Raw genomic sequence first — 27,988 nt, 5'->3', positions numbered from 1 at the left:
TTCTTGAAAATGATGTTCTAGTATGCGAGCTTTTTGCCAGCGAAGACGTGGAAGCGGATCAGAGTCGTGCCAGACACTTTTGTGAAATGGCACAGAGTATCGATCCTCAGAATCCCATCATTTTTGATCTTAAACAGCGCATTTTAACGGCGGAAAACGATGACCCTCGTTATGTAACCAATTTAATTTTGAAGGAATTGGAGGCCCGGCCTGCTGACACTAAGTTGAGAGTACGTCTGCTGAAGCATTTGATGCAGCATCGCATGATCAAAGAAGCGTACAAACATGCTTCTGATATCGAGTCTAAAGATTTGGCGATTTTTCATAACAACATGGCTTGGTACGAGACTGTTGCCGAGGTTTTGGTTACATACCAGAGAACTGTTTCTTTGCCAAATTCTTTAGGTTGGGAGTTTTGGTTTTTATCGGTTTCTGTACTAGACAAACTAGTCAGTTTGTCTTTAGAGGAACACTCAGATAATATCAAACCCACAACGGAATACGTCAATACATTATTTAATTTCGATCAGACTCTGGCAAAAGCTGCCATAAACATCGCCGATTGCCCGGATAGAAATTTACTTCAAGAGTTTCTGAATCACTACAGCGCTCAGTTGTGTTTTCATCTGACGACTTTGGTATTCAAGCAAGCGCAGAAAGATCTCATCAAATATAAAGAGGCGTCGAACATTACTTTGCCACTTCTTTTTGCCGCATATCATGCGCAGACCCCAGATTTACAAAGTATGTGGTTCAATCATGCACCGGAATCTCGCAGAAACCTTGTGCGGCGATGGCGGCGCGAAGCGGCGTTCCGTTGCTCACAATCAGGACACATTTTACAAGCCGCTGCAAAAGACAGAAAGTCGATTGTCATCGAAAAAGCCAATCAGTACTCGATGGGAATGTGGAGAGAACAACTCTTCAAAAAAGTATTTGTAACCAGAGATCAACAAATGAAAACGAAAACAAGTTATTTCCTGACCGATCAGAAATTGCTGGAGATTATGATACGATTACCCGATAGCTCGGAGCTTCTGAAATACGACGAAGAAGCCCAGTTGAACTTTCCGGATTCTTTACACCACCATATTTGGATAGCATTGAACCACAGACTCGCCGACTTGAAGTGCACAGTTTTCGAAGGCTTGCCGTATTCCATCAAAAACTTGAAAAACTGTGGAGCTGAGACGTTGAACGTTTTGGACATTCAAGCTTTTATTGATTGTGCGACGTTGTGTGCTCGATACAATTTAGAGAACAGTCGCTTGATTTCGTATTATACTGTTGATAAACCCAATGTTCTGCCAGCGGCGGTAACGCAAGAACTTGGTACATTGAACCAGAACATGTTTTTTAAAGCAGCGTACAAAATGTTCAAAAACGAGTACGATCCAGCCGTTGACCAATTGAGATTGACTTTGGTTGACGGTATCAAGACGGTCCGATGCGTTGATAACGGATTGGATGTGAAACTTCTTGTCGCTTTGGCACAGACTTTTGCCGAACGTGCCAAAAATGCGACCAAACAATCCGAGATCGACTTTAATGAAGCGCGAGCTGAGTTGTACTGGAGGGCTGCGCTTCCCATTTTGGAGAAAATGAGGAACAATCAAGCAGTGTCGTACCCACCAAACAAGCTGTTCAACTATCGATCAAAAGACATGCCTTTGGCTGAGATTTGTGGTTACATCGAGACTGGCAAATTATTCGGCGGCAATCAGTTGATGAAAAAGAAGGAGTATGAAAAGGCGTTGAAAGTTTTTGAGAGTCTGAAGGATCCATTTGCGAGTTTTTACCAAGCGCAGATATACAAATTGATGGCCGATCAACAGACAAGTCAAAACAAGGAAAGCGTAACATCTGAAATGCGCAGCCAGTATATTATTTTATTGTCTCGAGCACGTGACTGCTTATATTTGACTTTGGATCGATTGAGAGAACCTTCAACTGATCAGAAACATCCTCTGAACGAGCAGCTTGGAACGGAAATCGAGAAAATTGAAAGGTTGTTGTCAAGAATCGACCCCGATTGTACCAATCGAAATGAGTGCGATGGGATGTCTGATGAAAACGTATCCTCTACTGACAGTGCTGCTGATCATTACGTCACAGGATACTCTGCACACAATTCCGCTTATTTCAACGGAATATTCTCATCGAGACCTGAAAATCACAATCATTCCACTCCTTATCGTTCGGATCTTTCTAAGCGAGAAGCGAAGCCCAGTCCGGAGAGATTAGACGCACAATTGCGACAACTAACGGCTTCAAAGGATGCTGCTATTAATCACATTTTAGAGCATAATAAACTTATGGTTGATTCACATCGAAATCTGGTCGAAGAACTACGAAGTTTCAAGGATGCAGTTAATAATCTTACGTCTACCGTCGATGAACTGAAGAACGTAAAACACAGTCATGACGACATAAAAGACATTAAGAAGTCGCTAGGAGAACTAAAGGCGTCGATCGATGATTTGGATTTCCGAAATATTACAGACATGGTGTTCGAAATGAAAAAGGAGATTGCAGATTTGAAGAAAGATTTTAACAAAACGAGTCAGTTAAGCGAAGAAGACATTTACGGGTTAGCAAATGAGTACGGTGCTGATTATAACATCAATTCAAATCTCGCCGCTTACAACACAAATTTGTACCAGAACTACCAGAACAGGATGCCGTACGGTCCTCCCCCGCTTTATCCAGGGATGTACCCAGCAATGGCAGCTTACGGATACGCGGGATTAGGTTTACCTCAAGCAGGTGGTTTACCGTTCGGCGCCGACCAACAACTCCCGGGCATTTCAGGACAAGATTTCCGAACGATTTCTGCGGCTCTTTCTCAAGTGCAACAACCTACGGTGTCGTACGCTCAGCCCACTCAAACTACTTTGGGGTTGCTCACGGGTACTGGTCTGGCACAAACACCACAAACCATTCAGAGTGTGTACCCAAATTTAGGTGGTACTGTAACCACCACTCCTACGACTAAAGCTGCTCCTGTAAACGTTGTGATTACGGCGTCCGATCCTTTGCCTTCGACTAAAATCACAACGTCACAACCGGTGTTGTCTGTCACCATTCCTGCTCAACATCTTAAAGGCAACGTGCCGAAAGTACAACCACATAATTACCAGATACCGTTGCCAGCGACTAGTGCTCCTAATGCGTCTCCCTCGGTTTTGAGTAAACCACCCCCAACTGTCTCCACTCAGAGTATTCTTTCAAATGTGGCACCACCTGTGTATTCTGCAGTTTCCGATAAAACTCCGATGAATGTTAGTTTGGGGTTGCAAATTGAAAAGTCCTTGGAACAAACATTCAATTCCAGCAAAACCGAGTCTTTGAACAAGAGCAATGCTTCCGTGAGCTCATTGGATGAACACGATCCATGTCCGGACTTCAAACCCATCATTCCCCTTCCAGATGAGGTGCCTGTGACCACCGGCGAAGAAAGCGAGATTGTACTTTTCTGTGAACGAGCCAAATTGTTTAGATACACGACAGAAACCAAAGAGTGGAGAGAACGCGGCACAGGAATATTGAAAATTCTCAAAAATCCTGAAACGAAAAAAGTCCGTTTGTTAATGCGACGCGACCAAGTATTGAAGATCTGCGCTAACCACTTCCTTACCAAAGAAATGACACTAACACCGTTTGCCAAGAGCGATAGGGCGTACATCTGGGCGGCTCAAGATTTTGCCGACCAAGAAGTTGTTCTCGAGAAACTGTGCGTCAAGTTCAAGTCAGCCGATGACGCGAAGAAGTTCTATGATGCCTTCGAAGACGCCAAGAAAAACCTGGGCGATGAAAGTAAAGATGCGCAGATTAACACTTCTGCGAGTGCATCACTTGGTGGTTTCATGTTTTCAACTACCCCGAATTTCAAGCCGAAGCAGCAAGTGACTGTGACTCCGGTAGCTTCAGCGGAGACGCCCAAAACGAGCCCTTTTACTGCATTTAGTTTCGGAAAAGCGACTGGTACTTTTTCAACTTTTCCAACCAACTTTACGCCCGTACAGAAACCAACTGAATCGACATCTGAGCCTCGAAAAGCTGTCACTGATGAGGAATCCGACGATTTCGTTCCCACGGCAGAATTTAAACCCGTGGTACCTTTACCTGAACTGGTGGAAGTGAAAACTGGCGAGGAAGATTCTGAAGTGTTATTTGAAAGTCGAGCGAAGCTTCTTCGGTTTGATACGACTGGTGAAACGAAGGAGTGGAAAGAGAAGGGACTTGGAGTTATTAAATTATTGAAGGATAATATTATAAGACTTGTCATGCGAAGAGAACAAGTTTTGAAGGTTTGTTGCAATCATCAAGTTCTCAAGAGTATGGATTTCAAAGTTATGAACAACAATCCGAAGGCGTTGACTTGGTGTGCCAAAGACTTTTCCGAAGGAGTGTTCAAGCCCGAAACTCTTTGCCTTAAATTTAAAAATGACAAAATAGTTAACTCATTCCTTAAAGCTGTGAATGCGGCAAAGGACTCACTGGATGAGAATAACTGTGTTGCAACAAAACCAACAGAGAAGCACATGAAAACCGAAAACAAACCTCAAGGTTTTGGTGACAAGTTTAAACCTGTAAAAGGAAGTTGGGATTGTAAAAATTGCCTCATTATCAACGACGCAAAGTTCAATTATTGCGTTGCTTGTGAAACGCCGAAAAATGACTCGATGCCTCCGAAGAAGAACGATAATGACGCTTCCGGGGCGGCATTCTCCTTTGGTGTAGCTGACATCACCGCAGTAACCAATTCTTGGGGAAGTACTTTCAAGCCTAAGGAAGGCTCATGGGAATGCCAAAGTTGTTACATAAGGAATGATGGAGAAAAATTGTATTGCGTCTCTTGTGAAACCCCCAAAGATTCCACAGTTCCTAAAAAAGAAGCCGACAAGGGAATTAATCTAGATACAGGTGGATTAAAATTCTCATTTGGAGTTCAGCCAGTTGTCTCTGACCAGAAACCGACCTCTGGTTTTGGTGATTTATTCAAACCAAAAGAAGGCACCTGGGAGTGTACGCAATGCTTACTTCACAACGCCGCTGACGTCTTGTATTGCGTGGCATGTGAACATCCCAAAGATGAAACAGTTCCGAAGAAGAACACGCAAAAAGGTGTAAATTTGGACACTGGTGGACAAAAATACACTTTCGGATTTCCGCCAGCGGCTTCAAGCACAAAAGCCACGTTCACATTCGGTCAGAGTACCATCACAACTCCGCCATCTTCAGACACCCAGTTTGCTGTTAAACCCGCTGTAAATTTGTCTCCCGAGAAGAAAGAAGTCTCTGCATCGGACAAATTTGTTTTTGGCTCGCCTCAAAAGCACGATTTTGAGTTTACTCCAAGATCCCCGCGTCGTATCAGCAGCGGGGCCAAAGATGAAGAGTCCGACGCAAGTTACGTTGAAGAAGAGTGTGATAATATTTACTTCAAACCGGTGATACCTCTTCCTGACAAAGTCGATGTTAAGACCGGCGAAGAAGAAGAAGACGTTCTTTATTGCCACAGAGCGAAACTCTATCGATTCACTGGCGGCGAATGGAAAGAACGAGGACTAGGCGATATTAAAATCTTGAAACGAAAAGATACCGGCAAATTGAGGTAATCACCAACTTTTTGTTGTTCGTGTTAATAAGTTTGAATTTTAGGGTTTTAATGCGAAGGGAGCAAGTGTTTAAAATTTGCTTGAATCACATTTTGACACCAGACATTAAGTACTTACCAAAGGACGACAAAACTTGGTTGTTTAGTGCCGCCGACTATTCAGATGGAGAACTGGCCAATGAACAATTCTGTATCCGCTTCAAAAATCCAGAAATTGCTCAAGAATTCTTGAAGGCTGTGAATGATGCGCTAAGCAAAGCATCGAGTGATACAGGTAAGATGCCAAATACGGGTTTTAATAACTTCCATACTAATGTAGTAATCTCTTGTGCGACTGTGAGTGTTTTTGTTGTGATTTCGTGTTATTTATACAGTAGAAGATCCATTTGATGAAGACTAGACTCATGGTGATCTGAAAAGTAATTGGAAGTTGTTTAAGGTTTCCGAAATAATTGTCATAATCGATTGTTAAATTTAACGGAGGGTCATTTTATTGCAATTCTGCGATAACAACTATCATCATTTTATATTCTAGTAGTCAGTCATACTATCGGGTCTTCTGCATGCTAAGCGAAAGTATTAAAGTAAGAAGTCTAACTACTGTTTTACTTATTTTTTGTTGATTTTATTGTTTTCTAATTTTATTGTCGGTAGAATGGTGTATTTTTTATTCACTAATCTGCTTCCCTTGTAACATTTCCAACTGGAAAGTAACAAATGAAAATTTGTTGAGAAAATAGAGTCTTGTTTCGTACAGCTCTGTTTCTTCTTGCCCAATCCTAACAGTATTATTGGTTTTATTTGGTCTGAATTATAAAATAAATTTGTCTGTTACTGAAGTTTGAATTTTTCTTTCACCAAATGATCCCAATACAAGTGCTACTAATAATAAAGTAGATAATTAAAACCTCCACTTATAATACGTCTTATAGGCTCACAGTCCAGTGAAAAGACGGACGAATCAGACGTCGAATTCATAAGCGAGACCAAAGTAACACCTGCAGAAGAAAAAGAAGCTTTACGACTAGGATTGCCACCGAAGTTTCTGGCATATCGTCAGCTGCCCGATTGTCAATGTGCTCAGTGCAAAAAAGACGATGAATATTTGAAGATAAGCACCCAGCCAAAGACATTTTCGTTCCAAGGATTTACCAGTCCTGATGCTGATTCTACGACTTCTATCAGTAGTTCCTCCAGTGCAAGTTCGATCTTCACAACCCCAAAAGAAGATGGTTTGAGTTTTACGACAGCATCTGATACTTCAGTGACGTCAAGCATCACTCTAAAAAGTCTTCTCACAAAACCGTCTGCATTGACTCCTAAAACAGAAGGTGTTATCACCCCCTCTCCGATATTTTCAAATTCAAGTTCTCCGAATATTTTTGCTTCTCCTGCAACTCCTGGTAGCTTGTTTACTTCGCAATCTACGGGAAGCATTTTCCAAACAAACTCGCAAAGTAGTCCGTTTTCATTTGGTTCTCTGACTACCACAACGAATGTTGCTTCACCAACAGTGACGACAGCTACTTCAGCGGTTAAGACTAACATCTTCGCTCCAGCCACCAATATTTTCCAAACTACCACGAGCAACATCTTCAGCAGTTCGAAATCCAGTCCTTCGGTCTTCAGTACTCCCCCAACCACTTTTGGGAATCCTTCCACTCCTTCCGACACAGTTTTCAAGCCATCAGCAACGAATATTTTTGGAAGTGCGTCGAAAACCGAAGTGGCGACTACAACAGGCACTGGATCGATTTTCAAGAACACTGGAAACATTTTTGGGACCCCGAGCACAACTAGTATTTTTGGTTCAAGCACAGGCAGCATTTTCGGCGCTTCGCCTTTAATGAGCAAACCAATCTTTGGAGGCGGGGATTCTGCAACAAAGTCTGCCGAATCGCCTATTCGACCTAGTTTTGGTGCTGCCAACACTCAACCAGCAGAGGTGAAGACGGCGAATTTAAAAGAGGACGATGAGGTGGTTTTGGATTGCAGTACCGGTGTTAGTTTCGCCACCTTGGCGGCTAAGGTTGGATCGGATGCGCCGCCAGCGTTTGCTAAAGATAAAGATGGTAAGATTAGTTCAACTGTCCGTGATTGCTTCTTTTTGTTTTTCTTCATCACAGATGTCTCTTCCACTCCGTTTGCCTTTTTGGGCGCTGGAGCTCCCGTGTTTTCCTCAGGAGCCAACGGCAATAAAAACAAATCCACGTCAGATGAAGCTCATGAAGGAGGAGGTGATGACGAGTACGATCCTCATTATGATCCTATTGTACCGCTACCTGATACTATTGTTGTTTCCACCGGAGAAGAAGATGAAGAGGTCGTGTTTAATGAAAGGGCGAAGCTTTACCGCTATGATGTGGATAATAAAGAATGGAAGGAAAGAGGAGTGGGTCAAATGAAGGTTTTGCATCATCCTGATAAAAGTAAGACTTGCATGAGGGTGCGCAAATATATTTTTCGAATTTGCCGCTTTAATAGGTCCATTAGAGTACTCAATTTGGAGTCGTTTTATAGGTATCCATAAGAGAACTCAAAGTAGGAAATTTTGTTTTTTAAGAATTGGCAGAACTAATTAGTCTGGCTTGGTCAATTTGGATTTGACGATTCGTCTTTAATAAATTGCCGGGTGAACAAAAAATGTATCAATATAATTGAATTGTCCTTTGCGGCCAACAATAATTATACCTAAATATAATAGATGTAAATACTGGCTGTGAGGTTAGGTTACGTTATGTCAAAATTCAGTGGCAGTCAAACTCAATAAATGTCAAATTTTATAGTCAGAATTTTATAACTTTGGTTTAACTCCGCCTACCTTTTAGGCCAATAGAATTTTGGGTGAAAGTCTGATTCAATCTGCAACATTTTGATAGTTCGTTAATATTTGTCTGGACTCAGGGTAGATTTGTCCACACATTAGAAGATGAAACACCATAGAAATCGACGAAGGTTTCACGATTAATTGAATTCCTGCAAGACTGCAAATCTTCTTGACAAGTGTGACACTAAAGACGTCAAATTTTTAATTATGTTGGGTAAAGGAGGCTAGCCATTCCTTGATTCGACAAATTCAAATCGTCATTTGTTCATGTGGGCGGGGTTAAACCAAAGTTATAAAATTCCCAAGGTTCCTAAATTAAGCAGGTTTGCTCGTTACTAAGGCTGAAACTCCACCCCCTTTTGGTTGCTAGGGACTTGCGACCATAAATGACGTCACAAGAAAGTTCTGTCAATTGTTTTGCGGTGTAAAAACAATGTTGATCGCCATTGTTGTTTAACAAAGTTCTTGTAGAAACATCAGAGTCTTAAATATTGCTAAAAATTATATCGGAATTTAAAAGCTTTCCGATGACGTATTCGCGCCAGTTCGAGAGGCCTGCTTCTATTGGCTGAAAACTTTGTAGCAAACCTGTTAATTTTAGTAACCTTGTAAAATTCCTACTATAAATTAAATTTAAAAATCAAGTGGCAAGTCGTGGTTACAAAACCATTACCAATCGTGTAACACGAAAACTCTTAGAATTAGAAAATTTAATTTTTTTTATTAAAAAGGCTGCAAATTCGAAAAAATAGTATAAAGAACTTCTTTTATAATGGCATTGGTGCACTCGTCCCATACACCGGGAACTCGTGCACCATATTGGCCATTATAGAACACGTTCTTTAATATACTATTTCGAATTTGCCGGCTTAATAGGTCCATTAGAGTACTCAATTTGGAATCGTTTATAGGTATAAATAAGAGAACTCAAAGTAGGAAATTTTGTTTTTTAAGAATTGGCAGAACTAATTAGTCTGGCTGTCACCCGTTTCTTGTCAAGTTCTTAGACAATTTCACCATTACGGATTTTGAAATTTGCTGCGTGAATAAAAAATGTATCAATATAATTCAATTGTCCTTTGCGGCCAATAATATATGTACCTAAATATAATAGATGTGAATGCAGGTTCTGAGGTTAGGTTAAAATTCAGAAACTCAATAAATGTCAAATTTTAAATTGAATCAAGTGGCAAGTCGTGGTTACAAAACCGTTACCAATCGTGTAACACGAAAACTCTTAAAATTGGAAAATTTAAACTTTTTATTAAAAAAAAGGTGCAAATTCGAAGAAATAGTATTAAGGACTTGTTTTATAATGGCATTGGCCATTATAAAACACCTTCTTTAATATGCTATTATATATTTGTTTTTAGAAACTTACAGATTCCTGTTGCGCCGTGAACAAGTCCACAAAGTCGTCCTCAACCAGTTGATCACACCCGATTTGGAGTTGCAACCGATGAAAACCTCTGATACGGCTTGGGTATGGGCTGGTTACAATTACACCGAAGATGAATCAGCTTTAGAAAAGTTGGCCATTAAGTTTAAAAATTGTGGCTTAGCTCAGACTTTCCACAAAACTGTTCTCGATGTTATTGAGAAGGTCAAATCGACGCAACATGATAAAGAGGAGAAAACTGAGGAGACGTCTGACTCGTCGAAGTTCATCCCTTCTTCAATTCAAAATTTTGGCGAAGAAGTCCATGAAGATCAAGGCAGTTCAAAGAATATCTATGAAGACATTGATGAGGAAGAGGAAGATGATGAAGACGACGACGAGGATGATGATCGGTAGGTTTTTTTTCTCTTTTTGTACTGGCGATTACTCATTTATTACTCAATTTTAGTGTGTATAAGTAGATGTACATTATTTTGTTGATTGAAATAAAGGAATGAAATAGTATGACTTTGGCATTAAGATTTGGGTAAATTTTGTGTGTTTGTTGTACAATGAGTGGTTTTAGTGGTGTGCGAGGGGCAAGTATGAAATCTCCGGATTTTTATTAACTATTCGTTTCAGCACAGTGATGTTCATGAAGCGGTGTACACTTAGTGAACAGATAAATGGCGAATGGAAAGTGGTAACACTCGGTGACCTACAAGTTTACTATGATCCGGATTTGTACGCGGCCAGAATTTGCATAAACAACAACAGTGGGGAAACTGTTAGTAACACTCTCATTGGTCTGAATACAGTCATGCAAGTAAGTTTTGATTATTAACATCAATAGAAAATGAAACACATTTTTCCCAGATTGACAAAAACAGCTGCATTTGGGCAGGCGTTGAGTCGAGCACGGGCGTTCCCTATCGCCGAACGTTAAAGGCGACCTTCAGTAGCACCGCTGCGGCCCAAGAATTCCATTGCAATTATTTGGAAGGCTTAAATTATGCACAAGAGTTTGATGTGGTGGATGAAATTCCAGGAGCGACTGATGAAGAGACTGAATCTTAAAATGTTAAATGGTTTTCTCTTGCTGTTAGAACACTGTAGATACTATTCAATCTTCTTTGATTTCCATTTCACTCTATTAAGCGTGCGATTTCGTAACTTGATTTTTATATTTTTAAAATTCCTTTGGATTAAAATTTTAGTATACTTTATAAGCTAGGTAAAAATAAACATGTTTGTAAAATGATTGTTTTATTTAGACATTTAAACCGTGTAGAAAAACTTGATTGTGTACCAATAGTATGACATGAAGACCCAGAAAAAGGTGCCCCATAAATTTTCAAAAAGAGCGAGAAGATGGGTTCCATTTTCCTTGTCGCAGAAGACTGTCCAGCGTATTGGAAGGTGGCCGTAAGTCATCTCGTGGCCACTGTACAAAAGTATGGCGTTCATTCCGGCGAAGAGGAAAGGTTTTCCACTCCACCAGCTTTTGACATCGATCAACATGTAGCAAATTGAAAGGAGAAAGAAGGCGAAGCAACAGGTCACCAGAACGAAGGAGATGGACCTGCAAGAAAAAAAATTGCACGACTAGTCGGAGGTGTCACGACCTACGCTCTAGTGCGGTTATGGCTTTGACTTTTTAAACCGTTTATAGCCACCTTACCGCAAACCCCCATAATCATAATAACCCTCAAGTGGTTGGGTCTCATCTGGCTTGAAATGAACCGTAATAAATATTTTCAATCTGTTTTCAAATATGCAATTTAAAAGCGCATTGCGAGTTATTGATGACTATTTATTTCAAATCGTGCGTAATAGTCGTAATTTTTCATCCAAAAATATTTTTTTGGGCATATTTTTACACTTGGTTCCTTATGCTTCTAAGAAAAATACATTATCTGGACCTAAGTCCCACTTAGTAATAGAAACTTTCAAAAAAGATTAACAATGTTTTTACAAAAATAAAGATAATACGTTATTAGAAATAATGGCTAACAAAGATATATTAAAATTAACCCAAATTCAACAACTTTTATGGACTATTTAACCTTAAAAATAACTCCCACAAATTTCGTTCTTGTGACACCAAAAATGTGGAAATTAAACCGCGTTCAAGTTTTTTTTGTAATTTTTTTTTAGCTACTCGAAATAAAAATTTCTACAAATTTTCCTTTTCGCTCTAAATTTTTGTAAATCGGCACTGTAAATAAGACAGTCAAGAGTGATAATCTCCACAAATTTAGTTAAAATCACTTAACAAATAAAGAAATTGCAGGATCTTAAAAAAAATTGGTGGCATTTTTATGGTTTTAAAACGAAAATTTTTAAAAATTCGACTTTTTAATCAAAATTTTTGCAAATTATTACTAAAACAAACAAAAGAAACAACATGCATAAATTTCGTTCCTGTCGCACTAGAAATAACGAAATTACAGTGTTGAAAAAATTGACATTTTCACTGTTGTCCAAATAAAAATTTCTAAATATTCTCCTTTTTTGGTCTAAATTTTTCTAAAACTCTTAAATTAAAAATTCTTCATTAAAAATGAAGAACTTACAGATCGTTTAAAATTTTTGGTCACATTTTTTTTGGTTAAAAAACAAAAATTCTTCTTCGCTCCTCGAAATCAAAATTTCTAAAAATTCGATTCTTCAGTCTAAATTTTTCTAAATTGACCCTCTTAATAAGGCAGTCGAGAGTGATAATCTCCACAAATTTCGTTAAAATCGCAAAAAAAATAAAGAAATTACAGGATTAAAAAAAAATTGGTGTCATTTTTTTGGTTTTAAAACGAAAATGTGTAAAAATTTGACTTTTTGATCTAAATTTTTGCAAATTAGTGATATTACTAAAACAAACAAAAGAAACAACATGCATAAATTTCGTTCCTCTCGCACTAGAAATAACGAAATTACAGTGTTGAAAAAATTGACATTTTCAGTTGTCCAAATAAAAATTTCTAAATATACTTCTTTTTGGTTTAAATTTTTCTAAATCGGTACTATTAATAAGACAGTCAAGACTTATAAACTCCACAAACTCCAAATGTTCCAATACACGTATTTTTTTCTTTTGAATCCCCAATTAATATAGTTGCGTTTATCATCAATTTGAGTAAGTTTGGGTCAGTTGAGTAACAAAATCACCTCGAAATGTAGACCTGTAAGGAGTTGGTTTGTAAGACTGACCAGCTGGAAAAAAATATTTATTAGATGAGACCCAACCATTTGAGCGTTATTATGTTTATGGGAGTTTGCGGTAAGGTGGCTGTAAACGATTTAAAAAGTCAAAGCCATAACCGCACTAGAGCGTTTGTTAAACTGTAAGTACCATAGATTTTTGTTGACAGGAATGACTCCATCTTCTTTGCTGAATCCGCATAAACCACCGCCGATGAGGCCTGTTATCACGCTCCAAGATAACCAACGGATTAGGCGATCGCTGTGCTTCTGATAAGCGAGGAGGATGACACCGGCTTGAACTCCAATGAACACGTGGACTATTGATGTAAGGCAACCTGAAATTAAACTTTTAAATCTTCTAAGTAACATTAATTTTCACCGTAACGGACCTAAAATTCCTTCGGGATCGAAAGCCTGGGTACCTAAAAAGATTTCTTTGCTTGTAGGATACTGATAGAGGTGCTTTCCTAAGATAACTCTGTCTATGTAGCCCGTGGCACCTCCAGTACAGTTAAAATTTTCCCCATTATTATGCCAACCTCCTGGACCGAGGTAACCTCTTAAAAAATCATTATAATTTAACACATTTTTAACTTGAAGACGTACCGAGAACACCCTTCGTCTGCGAGTAAAAACACGAACAAACAGTGCACGATGAACACGCCTAAAACGACAATCCATCCTTTCCACAATATAACCAGATCAGCAACATGTTTCTTCACTTTATCCTAAAAGTTTACCTAGACTGGTTGTAGAATTAGCAGTATACACACCGTACGGTTGAGACGGTGAAATCTCTTTTCATGAGAAAAAGACAAATTGTAGTGACAATGAGGTAACAAATGCCAAATCTTTGAAGAACACCGAAAATTCTCATGCACTCAAGGGTGGATCCCGAGCCTAGGAATATTCCCAAGCAGAAAAGTTTAATGGATCTCTGGAAAGATAGATAAGTGGAGGCGATTCTTCGAGTTTAACATTAGTACTGACTTTTAACACGTTCAGGAAAATATCTTTGTTGGACAACTGCTTTTTGAAACTTGAAAGCAAAGAAATGGGGACACAAGCGCCCATAATCCACATAAACCACGGAAAGACGAGATCTGCGAAGTGTAAGCCGTTCCAGCTTGCGTGTTCCAACACCGGGTAACCACCGGCTCCGTAATTTACGAATATCATTATAACTATGCTAATCCTGAATAATAATAACAATTTTAGTAAGTAGTATTACTATAGTCGGAATTTTGAAACTTTGGTTTAACCCCGCCCACATGAACAAATGACGATTTGAATTTGTCGAATCAAGGAATGGCCAGCCTCCTTTACACATCATAATCAAAAATTTGACAACTCTAGTGACACACTTGTCAAGAAGATTTGCAGTTTTGCGCGAATTTAATTAATCGTGAAACCTTCGTCGATTTTGATCTTGTTTCGTCTTCTAATGTGTAGACATTTCTACCCCGACTTCTGGCAAATATCAACGAACAATCAAAATGTTGCAGAGTAAATCAGACTTCCAGCTAAAATTCAATTGGCCCAAAAGGTAGGCGGAGTTAAACCAAAGTTATAAAATTCTGACTTTAAAATCTGTTTTTTTAAAAAAAAAAAAACACTAACACCGCAATCTTTCCTTGCATTACAACCGGCAACGTTGCCTAGGGAGATTTTTGGTGAGAAAATAGTTGTCAAATTTTTGACATTTTTGAAAATTAGGCAGTGTTTCCGTTAAAAACGTTTCTTTTACAGCCTGTTGGATTGCAAATCAAAGGATTTAATAGTGAAAAGACTCAGCACAGTCTGAGAGTCCGTTTTGTGTAATCAAATTGTCAATTAGGCAGCTAACCTATTTGATTTTATCACCAAAAAGTCACCATCGACGACGTTGCCGGTTGTAGAGTGCGGTGTTGGTGGTTTTTTAATAAAAACGGACTTTATCTATTCACGACGTTTTGAGAGGAGAGATTTGTGTCAATAAAACATAAAACCTCAACCTCGTGAATAGATTTTTAGGCGACTAAACTGACAATGGAATTTTTAGACCTCAAAAGCGGCCTATAATGCATTCACGATCTTTTTAGACCAGAGTAGGCTATGTTTTTTTTCCTTTTTGTTGGCTACCATTACTGACAGACGTAGACGAAAAATCGTGTGTTTCCTTTTTAGTCATAGAAGTAAGCATTATCATCAAACTATTGCAAAAAGTGCCTCAAGTGATTTAGAGCTGAATTGTTAGAAATGTCTTTAACCAAAGATGAAAAGTTTTGGCATACTTACGCCGTAACAATTAGAATTTCATGCCGGAAGAATAACACTTTTCAAAATTATTAAGTCGATGGGTTGCAAACACTGAGGAGTGAACGATTACAAGACTTTATGTAAACAAAAACAAGTCAAATTCTAAATTCCTGCAATTTTTAGTTCACGAAATTCGTCAAATTTTGCTTCTAATTCGAGATCTCAACATAAAACCCTAGGTCAAATGCTAATTCGATCAAACAAACTTTTTTAAGGTTTTACGACTAGATTCAAGACCTGTTGGTGTCCCTAATTGCAACTTGGCATAAGTACTTCTTGAAAATGGTTAACTTTTTGCCAATGGAAAATACCAGCAGTAATATTGTTAAAAAAACATGTCTAAATTTTAAATAAAAATTTAATAAAATTATGAAGTTCTGAATGTTCGATTCAAACTGGCAACAGAGGAAAGGTTTCAGACACAATTTATAACCAAAAAAGGTGACAACTCCAGTCGACAGAACGAATGTCAATCATTTTCTGGAAACTTTAGCTCACAAAGGTTGACTACCAACCAAGTTACTAGATTTCCATGGCTTGCTGCGGTCTAAAAAGATCGTGAATGCATTATAAAAGTAAGTCTTTTCTGGTCGCAAACATTTTTGGCCGATCTATGGTGGCGCCATCTATCCATAGTTTTGCATATTACATCAAGATACCGATATTATAGTATATCCGGTGCAGAGAGTTGAGACTAATATTACTAAAGGGTGAAAAGGTGGTGGTGGGGATGTTTTAACAAGGGCGCCATGTTGGAAATAGTCTTTCTTGAAATGTATGCAACCAAATTTGATTCAATGTACTGATTAAACAATTTATTTCCATGTTATTAAAGATACGGCTCAACCACATCAATAGACAATTTAATTTTAAATTGGCTGGGGAAAGTTTTAGACAACAATTAACCAAAATTGATTTATTTAAACACCAGTAATAATTAATTCAATCAATTTGATATCACTTTTATTCTTTCTATTGAGAGCGGTTCAAATTTTATGCAAAGTTTTGGTCTACAGCATGTACAAATTAAACAATAAACAAAAAAAAATAATTTTTTTTCGTAATTTAAGAAGACGTGTGTATCATCATAATTGTTGCGATTCATTTGTTTTGCTACCAATTTTTAAATCAAGTAGCTTATGACTTTGTAAGTTTAAACTTTTTTGTTTTCAAAACGAAATACTTTACACTGCTTAAATCCAATTAACTCAAAACTAATGTAAAAAGAACGAATTTTTGTGAGCGCAAAAGTTTGCATCAAAGTTGGCGGTCAGATAATTTATGATTTATGATCTGCATAATAATTTCTTTTATTTAATTGTTTTAAAATTTTCGTTTTTCTTCATATAGTTTAAATATTTATTACAATAAATTTAATACGTTAACCTGCAAAAAAACCTCTTTTTTATATTTTTTAACTACTTTTCAAATTTACATATTATGGTTGTACGTGATACGAAGGTTAAAGGTAAAAAAATTGTTTTGTACTTTGTTTAGATCACAAAACATCAACTTTCAAAAAGGGCAGATAAAATTAGTTTGAATTTATCGGGCAGTGTCATAATTAGTATAATATTTTTTTAAGTTTATTTAAGTTAAACAAAGTATTGAACTGTTTATCAATTGTTGATAAAAAATAATAATGAATTTAATGATTTATAGACATGTTTCTTTTCATAAAACAACAGTTTTATTTACTTATCTTGTATGGACCTCCTTATTAGTAGGCCCCATTTACACTATGCCCAAAACACAGCATTTGGCTGTTTTCAATATGGCGCCCTTCCATAAACAGTTTTGGTTACCCCCTCTACCAGATTTTCATCCTCTAGTAATATTAGTTTCAACTCTCTGATCCGGTGAGAGATTGGGACCTTTCGATAGTTGACATATAGGTTGGCAGCAAATTATGCTACAAAATACACTTAAAAACACTAAATTTCTACGCGAAATGGGTTGACAGGTCAGTAACTAGAGTTATTTTGTTATTTTGAATTTCGCGCGTATAGTACACTTTTTATTGCGTAGATTTAGTGACTTTTCTGTCATTCAAACTCTCACTGTATGAACTTATACCCCCAATTTTATAATTACTTGGGTAAAATCAAATCGACAAACTGCTGTAAAGTGCAATAAAGACGTGTTGAATTATTGAAAATGGACAAATCTAGCTGTGCTGCTGCAACAACATGAAAAAGCACATCAAACCTAATTCATACAAATTGTGAAGCTACACATGCCAAAACTGCAAATGTAAATAAAGAAAATATAAACTTTTCTGAAGGATTCATAAATATTAACAATTATTCAGTTGTTATGAATGATTAAATCAATAAATCATAAATAAAAATTAATGAACTTGTAAATTTAATGATGTCGGCTAAAAAAATCTTGTGTGCATCACGGCCAAAAAGTGCCATTTTTCCCTCGCTTTCATTAAAAAAAGGCTCGGCCAAAAAAGAAACACTTTTAGGCCTTGGAACACAAATAACTATTTTAGGCGACTTAAACTAAAAATGGAATTTTTAGGCCTCAAAAGCGGCCTAAAAGTAAGTCTTTTCTGTCCGCAAACATTTTTGACCGATGTATGGTAGCGCCATCTATCCATAGTTTTGCATATTACATCAAGATACCGACATTACCCCAAATTTTTAATTTTTTTTTGTAAAATCAAATCGACAAACTGCTGTAAACTGCAACAAAGACGTGTTGAATTATTGTGAAGCTAAATAAAGAAAATATGAACTTTTCTGAAGGATTCATAAATATTTACAATTATTCAGTTGTTATGAATGATTAAATCAATAAATTATAAATAAAAATTAATTAACTTGTAAATTTAATGATGTCGGCTAAAAAATCTTGTGTGCATCACGGCCAAAAAGTGCCATTTTACCTTCGCTTTCATTAAAAAAAGGCTCGGCCAAAAAAGAAACACTTTTTGGTCTTGGTACACAAATAGTAATTTTTCGACAGTTTTTTTACCCTCTGAATGTATCTAAAGCTTGAATGCGTTTCTTTGTTTCTTCTTTCTTATCTTCCTTCTTTTCCATAACGAATTTTCTCCAAGCGAACATCGCTCCAAAGATCGCCAGAAACAGAGCACAATAAAGTAAAAATACGGTAAGAACAGCTAGAATATAAATAATTAGACTTTGTTGCGAAGAACTATGCTACTTACGAAAAGCTATACTGACTGCATTTTTTACGGTGGTAATTTCGCAGTTTGTTTTATTTATGTTCACTTCATAAATTCCAAATTCTCCAAAGTCATCACCAAATTCGCAAATGTACGGATCAGACGAGTACAATGGCTCTGCATTGAGGGTGCTGATGCGGTACAAATGATTTGGTGTTTGTTTTAAAATGACCTTAAGGTGGTGTAAAAGGATGGAATCGTCTGAAGATAGCTGTTCTAGTTTTACAAAAGGGCACTGAAAAAAAGTGATGAACAGAAATGAAGAATTAAATAATGGAATCTGTACGTTTACACATTCAATGTGTTTTCGAAAAATTCTGTAGTCGTAAGAAGGATCTCTGATGTTCACCGATAGATAAGCTTCGTCCATTTTAAGTACTGACATGTCATATCCTTTGTAATTGTTGTTGCCATAGTCTTCAAGCCAAGATAATTCCGTCATTCTGGTTAATTGAAAAAAAAGTTTGAATTCATTATGTAAAAGTAAAATAGTATATTATGAAACGCGTTTCATAATGAACATTTTGCCGCACGCACGTTTTTAGGACACGACGAGCGCAGCGAGGAGTGTCATAAAGTAGTAAGTGCGGCAAAATGCATTATGAACAAGTATCATACGCTATTTTTTCTATTTCGCCTTATTTTAACCGAAAAAACTTGATTTCGAAATCTAGGGAATTTTAGAGTAGTTGGCATTTGCAAAATGTTCGGGAAAAAAATCGAAGTAGCCAAATCCAATTTCAATCAGTTTGACAGGTGTGACGTTTTGAGGTTACTGGAGCGCAAGGGAGCCAAGAGAGCGAAGATGTTGATCATGATCATGATGGTTCTCTTGCAACCAAAGAGTTTTTCTCAGATGAATTATTAAGCCAAGTACAACAAGAAATAATAGTGTATTGATCGATTTATCAAGGTTTTACAAAACCAAAATCTAAATTGTCAACGTTGACGGCAGGGTGACGGTTTGTCTGCTGCAAACCTAAGAAAAATATATGTTCCTGGGAATATTGGCACGGGATTGGTTCATTACGATACCGAAATACGCTCAAACGCGTATCGAAATATCTTCATTATGAACGCGAAATAGAAAAAATAACTATTTTCTACTAAACTGCTGCTCCGTAAACGAGGGCTACAATTATTAGCAAGCCATTTTCACATCATAAATGGTGCAGGCGCTCGCAACGTTGTTTTGGCAACTAAATATTCACAAACAGCCGGCAATCATTTTCATGCCCCTTGATGCGTAAAACAAGTATGAATTTACTTCGATAATAGCACGACTTGTTAATATCCACTTTGGGCGATTGTTGGATTCAATTCAGTGGACCTACATTTTGGTGGGTCAATTAGATGATCCGATTGGTTTGACGTTGTTAGGTAATTATAATTGTACACGTGTAGTTCTCATTCTACAATAAAAAATCGACAAAAGACGAGTTAGTTGCTCTACGTACTGGACGTTTGGGGTTTTGAGTGCCAAATTTAAAAGAAACATAAGCAGCTTTTTATCTAATATTTTCGGTTTTGAGTAGTCAAAAGTTTTTTTTGCAAAGGTTTTCTTTGTTTAGGTTCGGACCGGTTTTTGCGCATTGCTCTGAAAATTAACAAAAACACAGTCAATTATTGTTTTTCGGCCGGGAATTTGAATTTTTAACAGTGGCTATAGGGATCACTATATTCTAAATTTTCAAGCCCACGTTAACTTTTGTAAAGATGAAGATTTGGACACACCTTTAAAAAGAATTAATTCGCTCCAAAAAATTATCTACAAATTTTATTTGCCATTATTTAAGTGCGTATTGAAAATTTTATTAAAATGAGTATTTTTACGATATTTATATTCAATATTTTGAATATTTTTTTCGAATATCTAATATTTTATATCTATTTTGATAAAGTAAAAATTTTAATACCGTTTAAATCGGTAAACAATTAATTTTTTTTGAGGCACAATCGTAAAGAAATAAGTTTCGATTTACTGAAAAAAGAAGTAAAATTTTCAAATTCCAAACTTTACTTGGACAAAGTTTAACACGGCCACTGGTAAAAAAACGCATTGTATAAAAAGTATGCATGTTATTTATGATGAAATGCAAGGAGGGATGAATCGACTTGTATGTCTTTTTGCTACAGTACAATTGAGCTCACTTTAAGAATATTGACCTTGACCCACACATTATTTACATTTTTTGTTCAGCATAGTAAGATTAGGCAATTAAGGTCTCGCAATTAAAACTCCAAACATTCTGTATAAATGTCAGTTTTATAATAAAGGGCACAAAGGCTGATTTGCCTTTTGCCAGCAAATTCTTCATCGATTTCTCTTCCTAAAGTGACTTTCTGAAAACATGTGCACATAAAAAACGGAACAGAATTAAAAAATTGTGTTGCGATAACTTAATTCTCTTTTTATTCAATTCAATTTCTTATTTCGGATAATTGTTTCGAGTTACGATTGCTTGACCTGTTTTATTTGCATATTTTGCAATAACAAGTTTAATTTGTCACAAACTACATATTTCGATTCAAATCTGTTTGAATAGGCGTGCAAAATTCAGGTCAAAATTATGTATTGATATTGTTGGATAATATCGTAAACCTTCTAACAGTAGACGCCTTCGAATATAAGAAATGCACCCCTGTTTTGAAGAACATTGATGCAAAAAACTCACAAAAAGTGCGTTTTATTTTGTATTTAAAGAAATACTGTAGTATGATTTATCTACAGTATGTCCCCGGATTGAGTTCACAAGAGGAAAAAAAAACGTTATTTTTCATTTTACAAAAAAATGACAAAGGAATAATATTTTTGCTTAGTTTAAAATAAATAAATCTTTAATTAAAACTTTAATATTATCAAGCTGTGTTCTTAAAATCGAAAAAAACAAAAAATAACGAAGAACTTTTTTATTTTTAATTTTGCAAAAAATGTCAACGGAATGAAGTTTGTTACTTAACTCAAACGAATTTCCACTATTTGATTGACCCATTATCTGTTTTAGCACATAGTTCAATTCTAACTCGTTATTCTTTAAGACTTTCGAATTTTCTCAATTATTGTTAAGGATGCAATTGCATTTCTTTTACAATTTTTTAATACTTACACATTATTTGGTAAATTTTCCTTTAATCTTTAACGCACTATTTGATATTGTGAATCCACAGCCTGCTACTATTTAAATACGATTATAAAATTTAATAAACAAAAATAATGAAAAAGTTAATTTTAAGAGTACAAACTAATAATTTTGAAATTTTAATTGCAGATTTATCTGTTTTGAAATAAGCAAAAAATGTTATTTCTTTGTCATTTTTTTGTAAAATGGAAAATAAATATTTTTTCCCTCTTGTGAACTCAATCCGGGGACATACTGTACATATATACAGGATGATTTTTTAAAACGGCAGACGATGTAGGATTTTTATTGATGAACCGATGTAAAAAATTAAAAAAACAAATTAAATGATTTTTAATTCACTATAAACTGATGAATTTAGAAACTTTCTAAATGTCAGTATCTTTTGGGCGATATTCAACTTTCTTATTTTAAATCGGCACCCATATTTTTCTTGCATAATTTGGAAGATATTAATTTTCTTGATTCAGAAATGTCTAACATGTTCTACTTTTACAAAAAAATATTTTTAAAAAAATTATCAAAATTGAAAAAAATAGGCAATAAAAGTTAATAAAATCTAAGTGTCAATTGTGCAATGAAAAAAACGTTTCAACAGTATTTTAATTAAATTAGGTAGATGCCAATGTGCGTGCTTGCAGTTTGAACTAAACCCGAACGATCGCGGTACTAACCCAGCGGAAGAGTCCATCAGCTGTTCGGTACCGACCGATCTTCAGCTGTGGGTGTTATATGCAGGATATCGCCAAAAGTACTTCACAGCTTTCACACATTCTCAACACTGCCAATGTAGAATTAGCTAATGATCAACTGATCAGACCGAGGAAGCTCAAGTTGGATAAGACGCTAGTTACTTAACTTAATTACACAAAAGTCTGCCTGTCTCTCCGGTTAGTGAAGAGCGGAGCTTCTCCGATTTCGTCCAACAGAAAGAGGAGGCCAACCGGAAGTCCTTCAGTTATTTCGTGGATTTCGAGAAAATCGACCCAGATGAAGGCTTCCGGCAGATCTGGAGCGACATCGAGAAGTTCTCCAAAGACTTTTCAAAGAAATACGAGCAGATCGAGAAAGGCGTGGAGGAGGAAGAAGGAAACTTCAGCTCCGACTCTCTGGAGGACTACAGTTTCCGCTCTGCTTTTAACAAGCAGGTGAAGAGCACTGTTCCTCCACGCCGCTGCGTCTCCTCCAACGAACTCAGCAATTATCAGAACGAAGACTACGAAATCCCCAAGAGCGAGAGTTTTTATCTGAACCCCAACATCAAAACCAGCTAGGACAGCATCCTCAGCGACGACAACCTCCTGGAGGAGTACCCAATCCAGCAAAAGAGCTACTGTAACAGCATGGAGGGCATCCTCTCCAACGACTCTGATTGTAAGTCAGCTCCATTGGAAGTCTTCTTCATGCCGCAGAAGCGCTACCTCCAACCCCCGTCAGTGGTTCACCTGGGGAGCGCCCCTGTAAGCCCCCGCAAGATGCGCACGTCGCAAACCCAAACCGACTTCCCCACGCCACAAGAAGTGGTAGCGAAGAAAACCACCGCGAGCGCGGAGTTCCAAGAGAAACTCCTCCGGTTTGAAAACATCGCGAAGACCCCAGTGGCGTTCTTCGTGGAGTCCGACCAAAAAGTCCGCTCAAAGAACGTGAAGAACACAGAGGAGAAGAAACCACTCTCAGTCAAAAACAGCGCCTCTGAGATGTACATCCTCAGCTTAGAAACGAAGAACAAGCAGTACAAGAGCAGATACTGCAACGTCTTGAATAACAAACCGGAATTTAACGTGGAGATCTTCGAAAGCTCTTTTTGATTTGTAATTATTATTGTCTTTTGTTATCAATAATTTCAAAAAAGATTGCCAATCCTTTATGTTATTTGCTGTTTTTGACATTACAATAATAGTATTGTATTATTTGACAGCACGCATCTAGGTTTTATTAACTATTGCCTAATTTTTTTTATTTTTTATAATTTTTAAAAAATATTTTTTGTAAAAGTAGAACATACTACACCTTTCTGAATCAAGAAAATTAATCTTCCAAATTCTGAAAAAAAATGGGTGTCAATTTAAAATAAGAAAGTTGAATATCGCCCAAAAGATACTAAGACATTTAGAAGAATTCTAAAATTATCAGTTTATAGTAAATTAAAAACCATTTAATTTGTTTTTTATATTTTTGAAATCGGTTTATAAATAAAAATTCTACAACGCCTGCCGTTTTTTAAAAATCACCCTGTATATAATTGATCTGTCCGAAATATGTATATAAATACCTAAAAATTAAATACTTCACCTTCTGTTAAACTTATTAGTTGCTCAATTGTGTATTTAAATTCGATCACAAATTTTCTCCACTCGGCATTGTTCTAATTACACAATTTACGATTTAATAACGATATCAATTTTCTGCATAAAAAATCTTTGAAGATTAAGTCATCGATAGCATGCGATGCGGTTTTTGAGCTCACAAAAGAGTCAATAAAAATAATCGCACATCTGTAAGGCCAGCTGTTACTGCGAGCACCTCTTGGGGAATTAGCAATTCTACTCTTTTAGAGCTTTCTTTTGATGTATTCCGAATTTGTAGTCAAAAGCAGAAATTTGGCGGACATATTTCAAAACGGAAAGACGTCGAGTGACTACAAAGTTACCACATTGATTGAGTCAATAATGCACCATTTATGAGTAGAACATAATCATCAATATACCTAGTTTTATTACAAGTACAATATTTTACGAGTAGATAAAACGAAAATATTTACAGTGATAATAAAAATATGATGTATTTAGATGTGGCGACTTAGTTTTAACAGCTGATACAAGTCAGATGTAATTGTTGGTAAAAAAAATATCTTTGTTGTCGTATTTATTGAGTTTAATTTTAATCGATACGAAAAAGTCTTGCGAATGACAAAAGTTAAGCAATGAAGGCAAGACTGTTTCTAGATTAATAAAATAATTCCAACTATCGTAAAGATTTGGCGTTGGTATCCAAAAATTTGTTACATGACACTTGTTCATTAATACTCGTCATAACAAAATTAAAAAAAAAGTTTTACTTGGATGTTAAAACAAAGAAGATTTTTTTAGAACAACAAAAATTCGATAAGAAAAATTCCTTTTCGAGATTTCGATAATAGATAAGTCGGATAAAAATCTTGTGCTGTGATAGGTTTGAAATGGAAATCTGTTAGTTGAAAAGATAAAGTTGATGTCACAAATTTAAGAGCATGAGATAAAATTAATAGAAGTGCTTGCGATTACGCCTTGAATTTCTATTGTTAAACAAAAATGATTAAACAGCAATTCCATATGTCACGGGTGTGACAAAATGACAACATTTTTTTAATTTATTTACGACTAAGAGCTTTTTCAAGCAGAAGTACACTGTTATTAGGTAGGCAAATTATCTAAATAAAATTTGTTAAGTTACGATTGCAGATCCTAGAGCAGCAAATTAAATTAAATTTATTGTTTTTAATAACATTTGTCTATATTTCTGCGAATCACAAAAGTCAGATTCCTTCTCCTCATCAGGAAAAGTCGTTTGGAAACCAGGGAAATCAATAGAAAATCAGGGGAAATCATTACGATATTAGGGAGGTTCAATAGGAAATCAGGGAAAGTTTTACGAAATAATAAGCAAATAAGAGGAAGTTGGACGAAAACTAGACGAAATTACAAGGAAATAAGTGGAGTTTGGACGAAATCACAAGGAATTCAGGGGAAGTTGGACGAAAACACAAAGAAATCAGGAGAATTTAGACGAAAACAAAAGGAAATCAGGAGAATTTAGACAAAATTACAAGGAAATAAGGGGAACTTGGACGAACACACAAGAAAATCAGAGGAATTTAGACGAAATTACAAAGAGATATGGAGGTTGGACGAAATCACAAGGAATTCAGAGGAAGTTTTACGAAATAATAAGCAAATAAGGGGAAGTTGGACGAAATCACAAGGAAATAAGGAAAAATTGGACGAAAACTAGACTAAATTACAAGGAAATAAGTACAGTTTGGACGAAATCACAAGGAATTCAGGAGAATTTTAACGAAATAACAAATAGTGGGAAGTTGAACGAAAACACAAGGAATTCAGGGGAAGTTTAACGAAATAACAAGGAAATAAGGGGAAGTTGGACGAAAATACAAGGAAATCAGGAAAATTTAAATGAAATTACAAGGAAATAAGTAGAGGTTTTACGAAATCACAAGGAACTCAGGGGAAGTTTTACGAAATAACAAGGAAATTAGAGAAAGTTGGACGAAATCACAAGGAAATAAGGGAAAATTGGACGAAAACTAGACTAAATTACAAGGAAATAAGTAGAGTTTGGACGAAATCACAAGGAATTCAGGAGAATTTTAACGAAATAACAAACAAAAAAGGGGGAAGTTGGATGAAATCACAGGAAATAAGGGGAAGTTGGACGAAAACACAAGAAAATCAGGGGAATTTAGACGAAATTATAGAATTTGGACGAAATCACAAGGAATTCAGGGGTTGTTTTACGAAATAACGAGGAAATTAGAGAAAGTTGGACAAAATAACAAGGAATTCAGGAGAAGTTGGACGAAATCACAAGGAATTCAGGGAAACTTTAACGAAATAACAAGCAAATTAGGGGGAAGTTGGACGAAATCACTAGGAAATAGTGGGAAGTTGAACGAAAACACATGGAATTCAGGGAAACTTTAACGAAATAACAAGGAAATAAGGGGAAGTTGGACGAAAATACAAGGAAATCAGGAAAATTTAAATGAAATTACAAGGAAATAAGTAGAGGTTTTACGAAATCACAAGGAACTCAGGGGAAGTTTTACGAAATAACAAGGAAATTAGAGAAAGTTGGACGAAATCACAAGGAAATAAGGGAATATTGGACGAAAACTAGACGAAATTACAAGGAAATAAGTAGAAATTGTACGAAATCACAAGGAATTCAGGGGAAGTTTAACGAAATAACAAGGAAATAAGGGGAAGTTGGACGAAAATACAAGGAAATCAGGAAAATTTAGACGAAATTACAAGGAAATAAGTAGAGGTTGTACGAAATCACAAGGAATTCAGAGAAAGTCAAGTGTATGCCATTTTTGAGAAGTATTAACCCGTGGAATAGAAATAGAATAGAAAATTTTCAAAAATTGTTTTTGGAAATATTTATTTTGTAATGCAAATTTAATTTTTTTTTTTTTGAAAAATCGAGATATTTCAGAAATGATACAATTTAGGTATAACACGGTATACAGAAAGTAATTTTCAATTTGCATATAGAATTCAAAAATGCAATGAAATATAGGGTGTTCCATTTAAAATAAACAAGTTTATAACGGGAAGTGTCACGTAAATCTATTTATTAGATTCGTCTTATCCGCTTACTTTAGTCCCCAAAATTTCAAATTCATATCATTTGCATTTTCTGAGAAAAATAGCAAAACGTACATATACGTTTGCAACAGTTAAAGGGTTAATTAGTGTAAAAACTGCATTATCAATTTGCTACTTTGTATACAAATTATCAGTTTTTAACTCCACAGATTTCAACCAGCTTTGCCAACTGTTGTTAAAATATTGTCACGGGTGTGACAAATTTTCTTAACAAAGTTTAAATTCAAAAACAAATTATGAAATTACTTTTTTACGTATTCAGTATCTGATGTGTTAAGTAAATAGTTCAAACTGATTTGTCCACTAATTTTAAATTCTTGGAATTTATATTTTAAGTGAAAAAAAATAAGTGAAGTTGAGCGAAAAATTTAATTAAAATAAATGAACGAAAGTGTAGTTAAAAGAAGGTGGTTATTTAAAGTATCAAGAAGCAAACAATTCAACCATTCATGATTTTGGTTAATTTAAGATTTATATATTGGATTTTTAACAAAATTATGTTTCTGCAAGATGTTTTAGTTTTGAATGTGTCAGGTTCAGTACGTGTGGAACTGCTGTAAATGTACTTACAATATTTTTTATTTTTATAGAAATAGCTTACAGTTTGGTGCATTTATTTGCAAGTTTTCAATAGCAAATTCCCATTGGAACTATTTTTGGCAAGGTTTAGTTTAAATATTTTTTGTATATTGTGATATCACTTTAGATTTAAAATTCAAAAATTGAAACAAATGTAATAAACAATCACGATTCTGTAAATTGTAATATAGGCAATAAACTCACTTGACCCACAAAGTTGACGATGGAAAAACCTCACCAGGTCACACCATTCAAACAATATAAATAATTTGCGGTTTTGTTATTTTATAACAATACCACTATCCATAAAGAGTCCGATAAGATTACAGTGATAAGTGCGTGTAAAGAGTTTTGGA

The 27,988-nt window shown here is 36.0% G+C and overlaps 2 protein-coding genes across 2 annotated transcripts in view; one reads left to right on the top strand and one right to left on the bottom strand.

Annotated features, from left to right (window-relative positions):
* The window catches only part of LOC148178179 (E3 SUMO-protein ligase RanBP2-like), a 12,138-nt gene extending 1,055 nt beyond the window's left edge, over nt 1-11,083 (top strand). The window contains exons 3-9 of the mRNA XM_088050898.1: nt 22-5,617; nt 5,665-5,894; nt 6,553-7,692; nt 7,747-8,049; nt 9,821-10,238; nt 10,468-10,651; nt 10,702-11,083. Of these exons, the coding sequence (XP_087907024.1) occupies nt 22-5,617; nt 5,665-5,894; nt 6,553-7,692; nt 7,747-8,049; nt 9,821-10,238; nt 10,468-10,651; nt 10,702-10,902 (8,072 nt within the window). The 3' untranslated portion in view covers nt 10,903-11,083. The remainder of the gene's footprint in view (nt 1-21; nt 5,618-5,664; nt 5,895-6,552; nt 7,693-7,746; nt 8,050-9,820; nt 10,239-10,467; nt 10,652-10,701) is intronic.
* LOC148178178 (heparan-alpha-glucosaminide N-acetyltransferase-like) lies at nt 11,075-27,988 on the bottom strand. The gene is made up of 10 exons (XM_088050899.1): nt 27,837-27,988; nt 18,810-18,966; nt 18,506-18,758; nt 18,310-18,457; nt 14,017-14,221; nt 13,805-13,963; nt 13,633-13,754; nt 13,416-13,585; nt 13,175-13,361; nt 11,075-11,407 (listed from the first exon to the last, which is right to left on the bottom strand). The coding sequence occupies exons 2-10, from the start codon at nt 18,963-18,965 to the stop codon at nt 11,104-11,106; spliced, it is 1,704 nt and encodes a 567-aa protein (XP_087907025.1). The 5' UTR covers nt 18,966; nt 27,837-27,988; the 3' UTR covers nt 11,075-11,103.

The sequence above is a fragment of the Gnatocerus cornutus genome, chromosome 2, assembly GCF_029298725.1.
Source record: "Gnatocerus cornutus isolate USDA-ARS CGAHR chromosome 2, icGnaCorn1.1, whole genome shotgun sequence".
Lineage (NCBI taxonomy): Eukaryota > Metazoa > Arthropoda > Insecta > Coleoptera > Tenebrionidae > Gnatocerus > Gnatocerus cornutus.
This window is presented reverse-complemented; position numbering and strand designations above follow the sequence as displayed.

Excerpts from the sequence above, each read along its gene's own strand:
- LOC148178178 (XM_088050899.1), bottom strand. The coding sequence starts at position 18,965 with ATGACGGAATTATCTTGGCTTGAAGACTATGGCAACAACAATTACAAA. Across the intron at positions 18,759-18,809 it reads AACACATTGAATGTGTAAAC|TGCCCTTTTGTAAAACTAGA; the intron begins GTACAGATTCCA and ends ACTTTTTTTCAG. Across the intron at positions 11,408-13,174 it reads CCTGTCAACAAAAATCTATG|GTCCATCTCCTTCGTTCTGG; the intron begins GTACTTACAGTT and ends TTTTTCTTGCAG.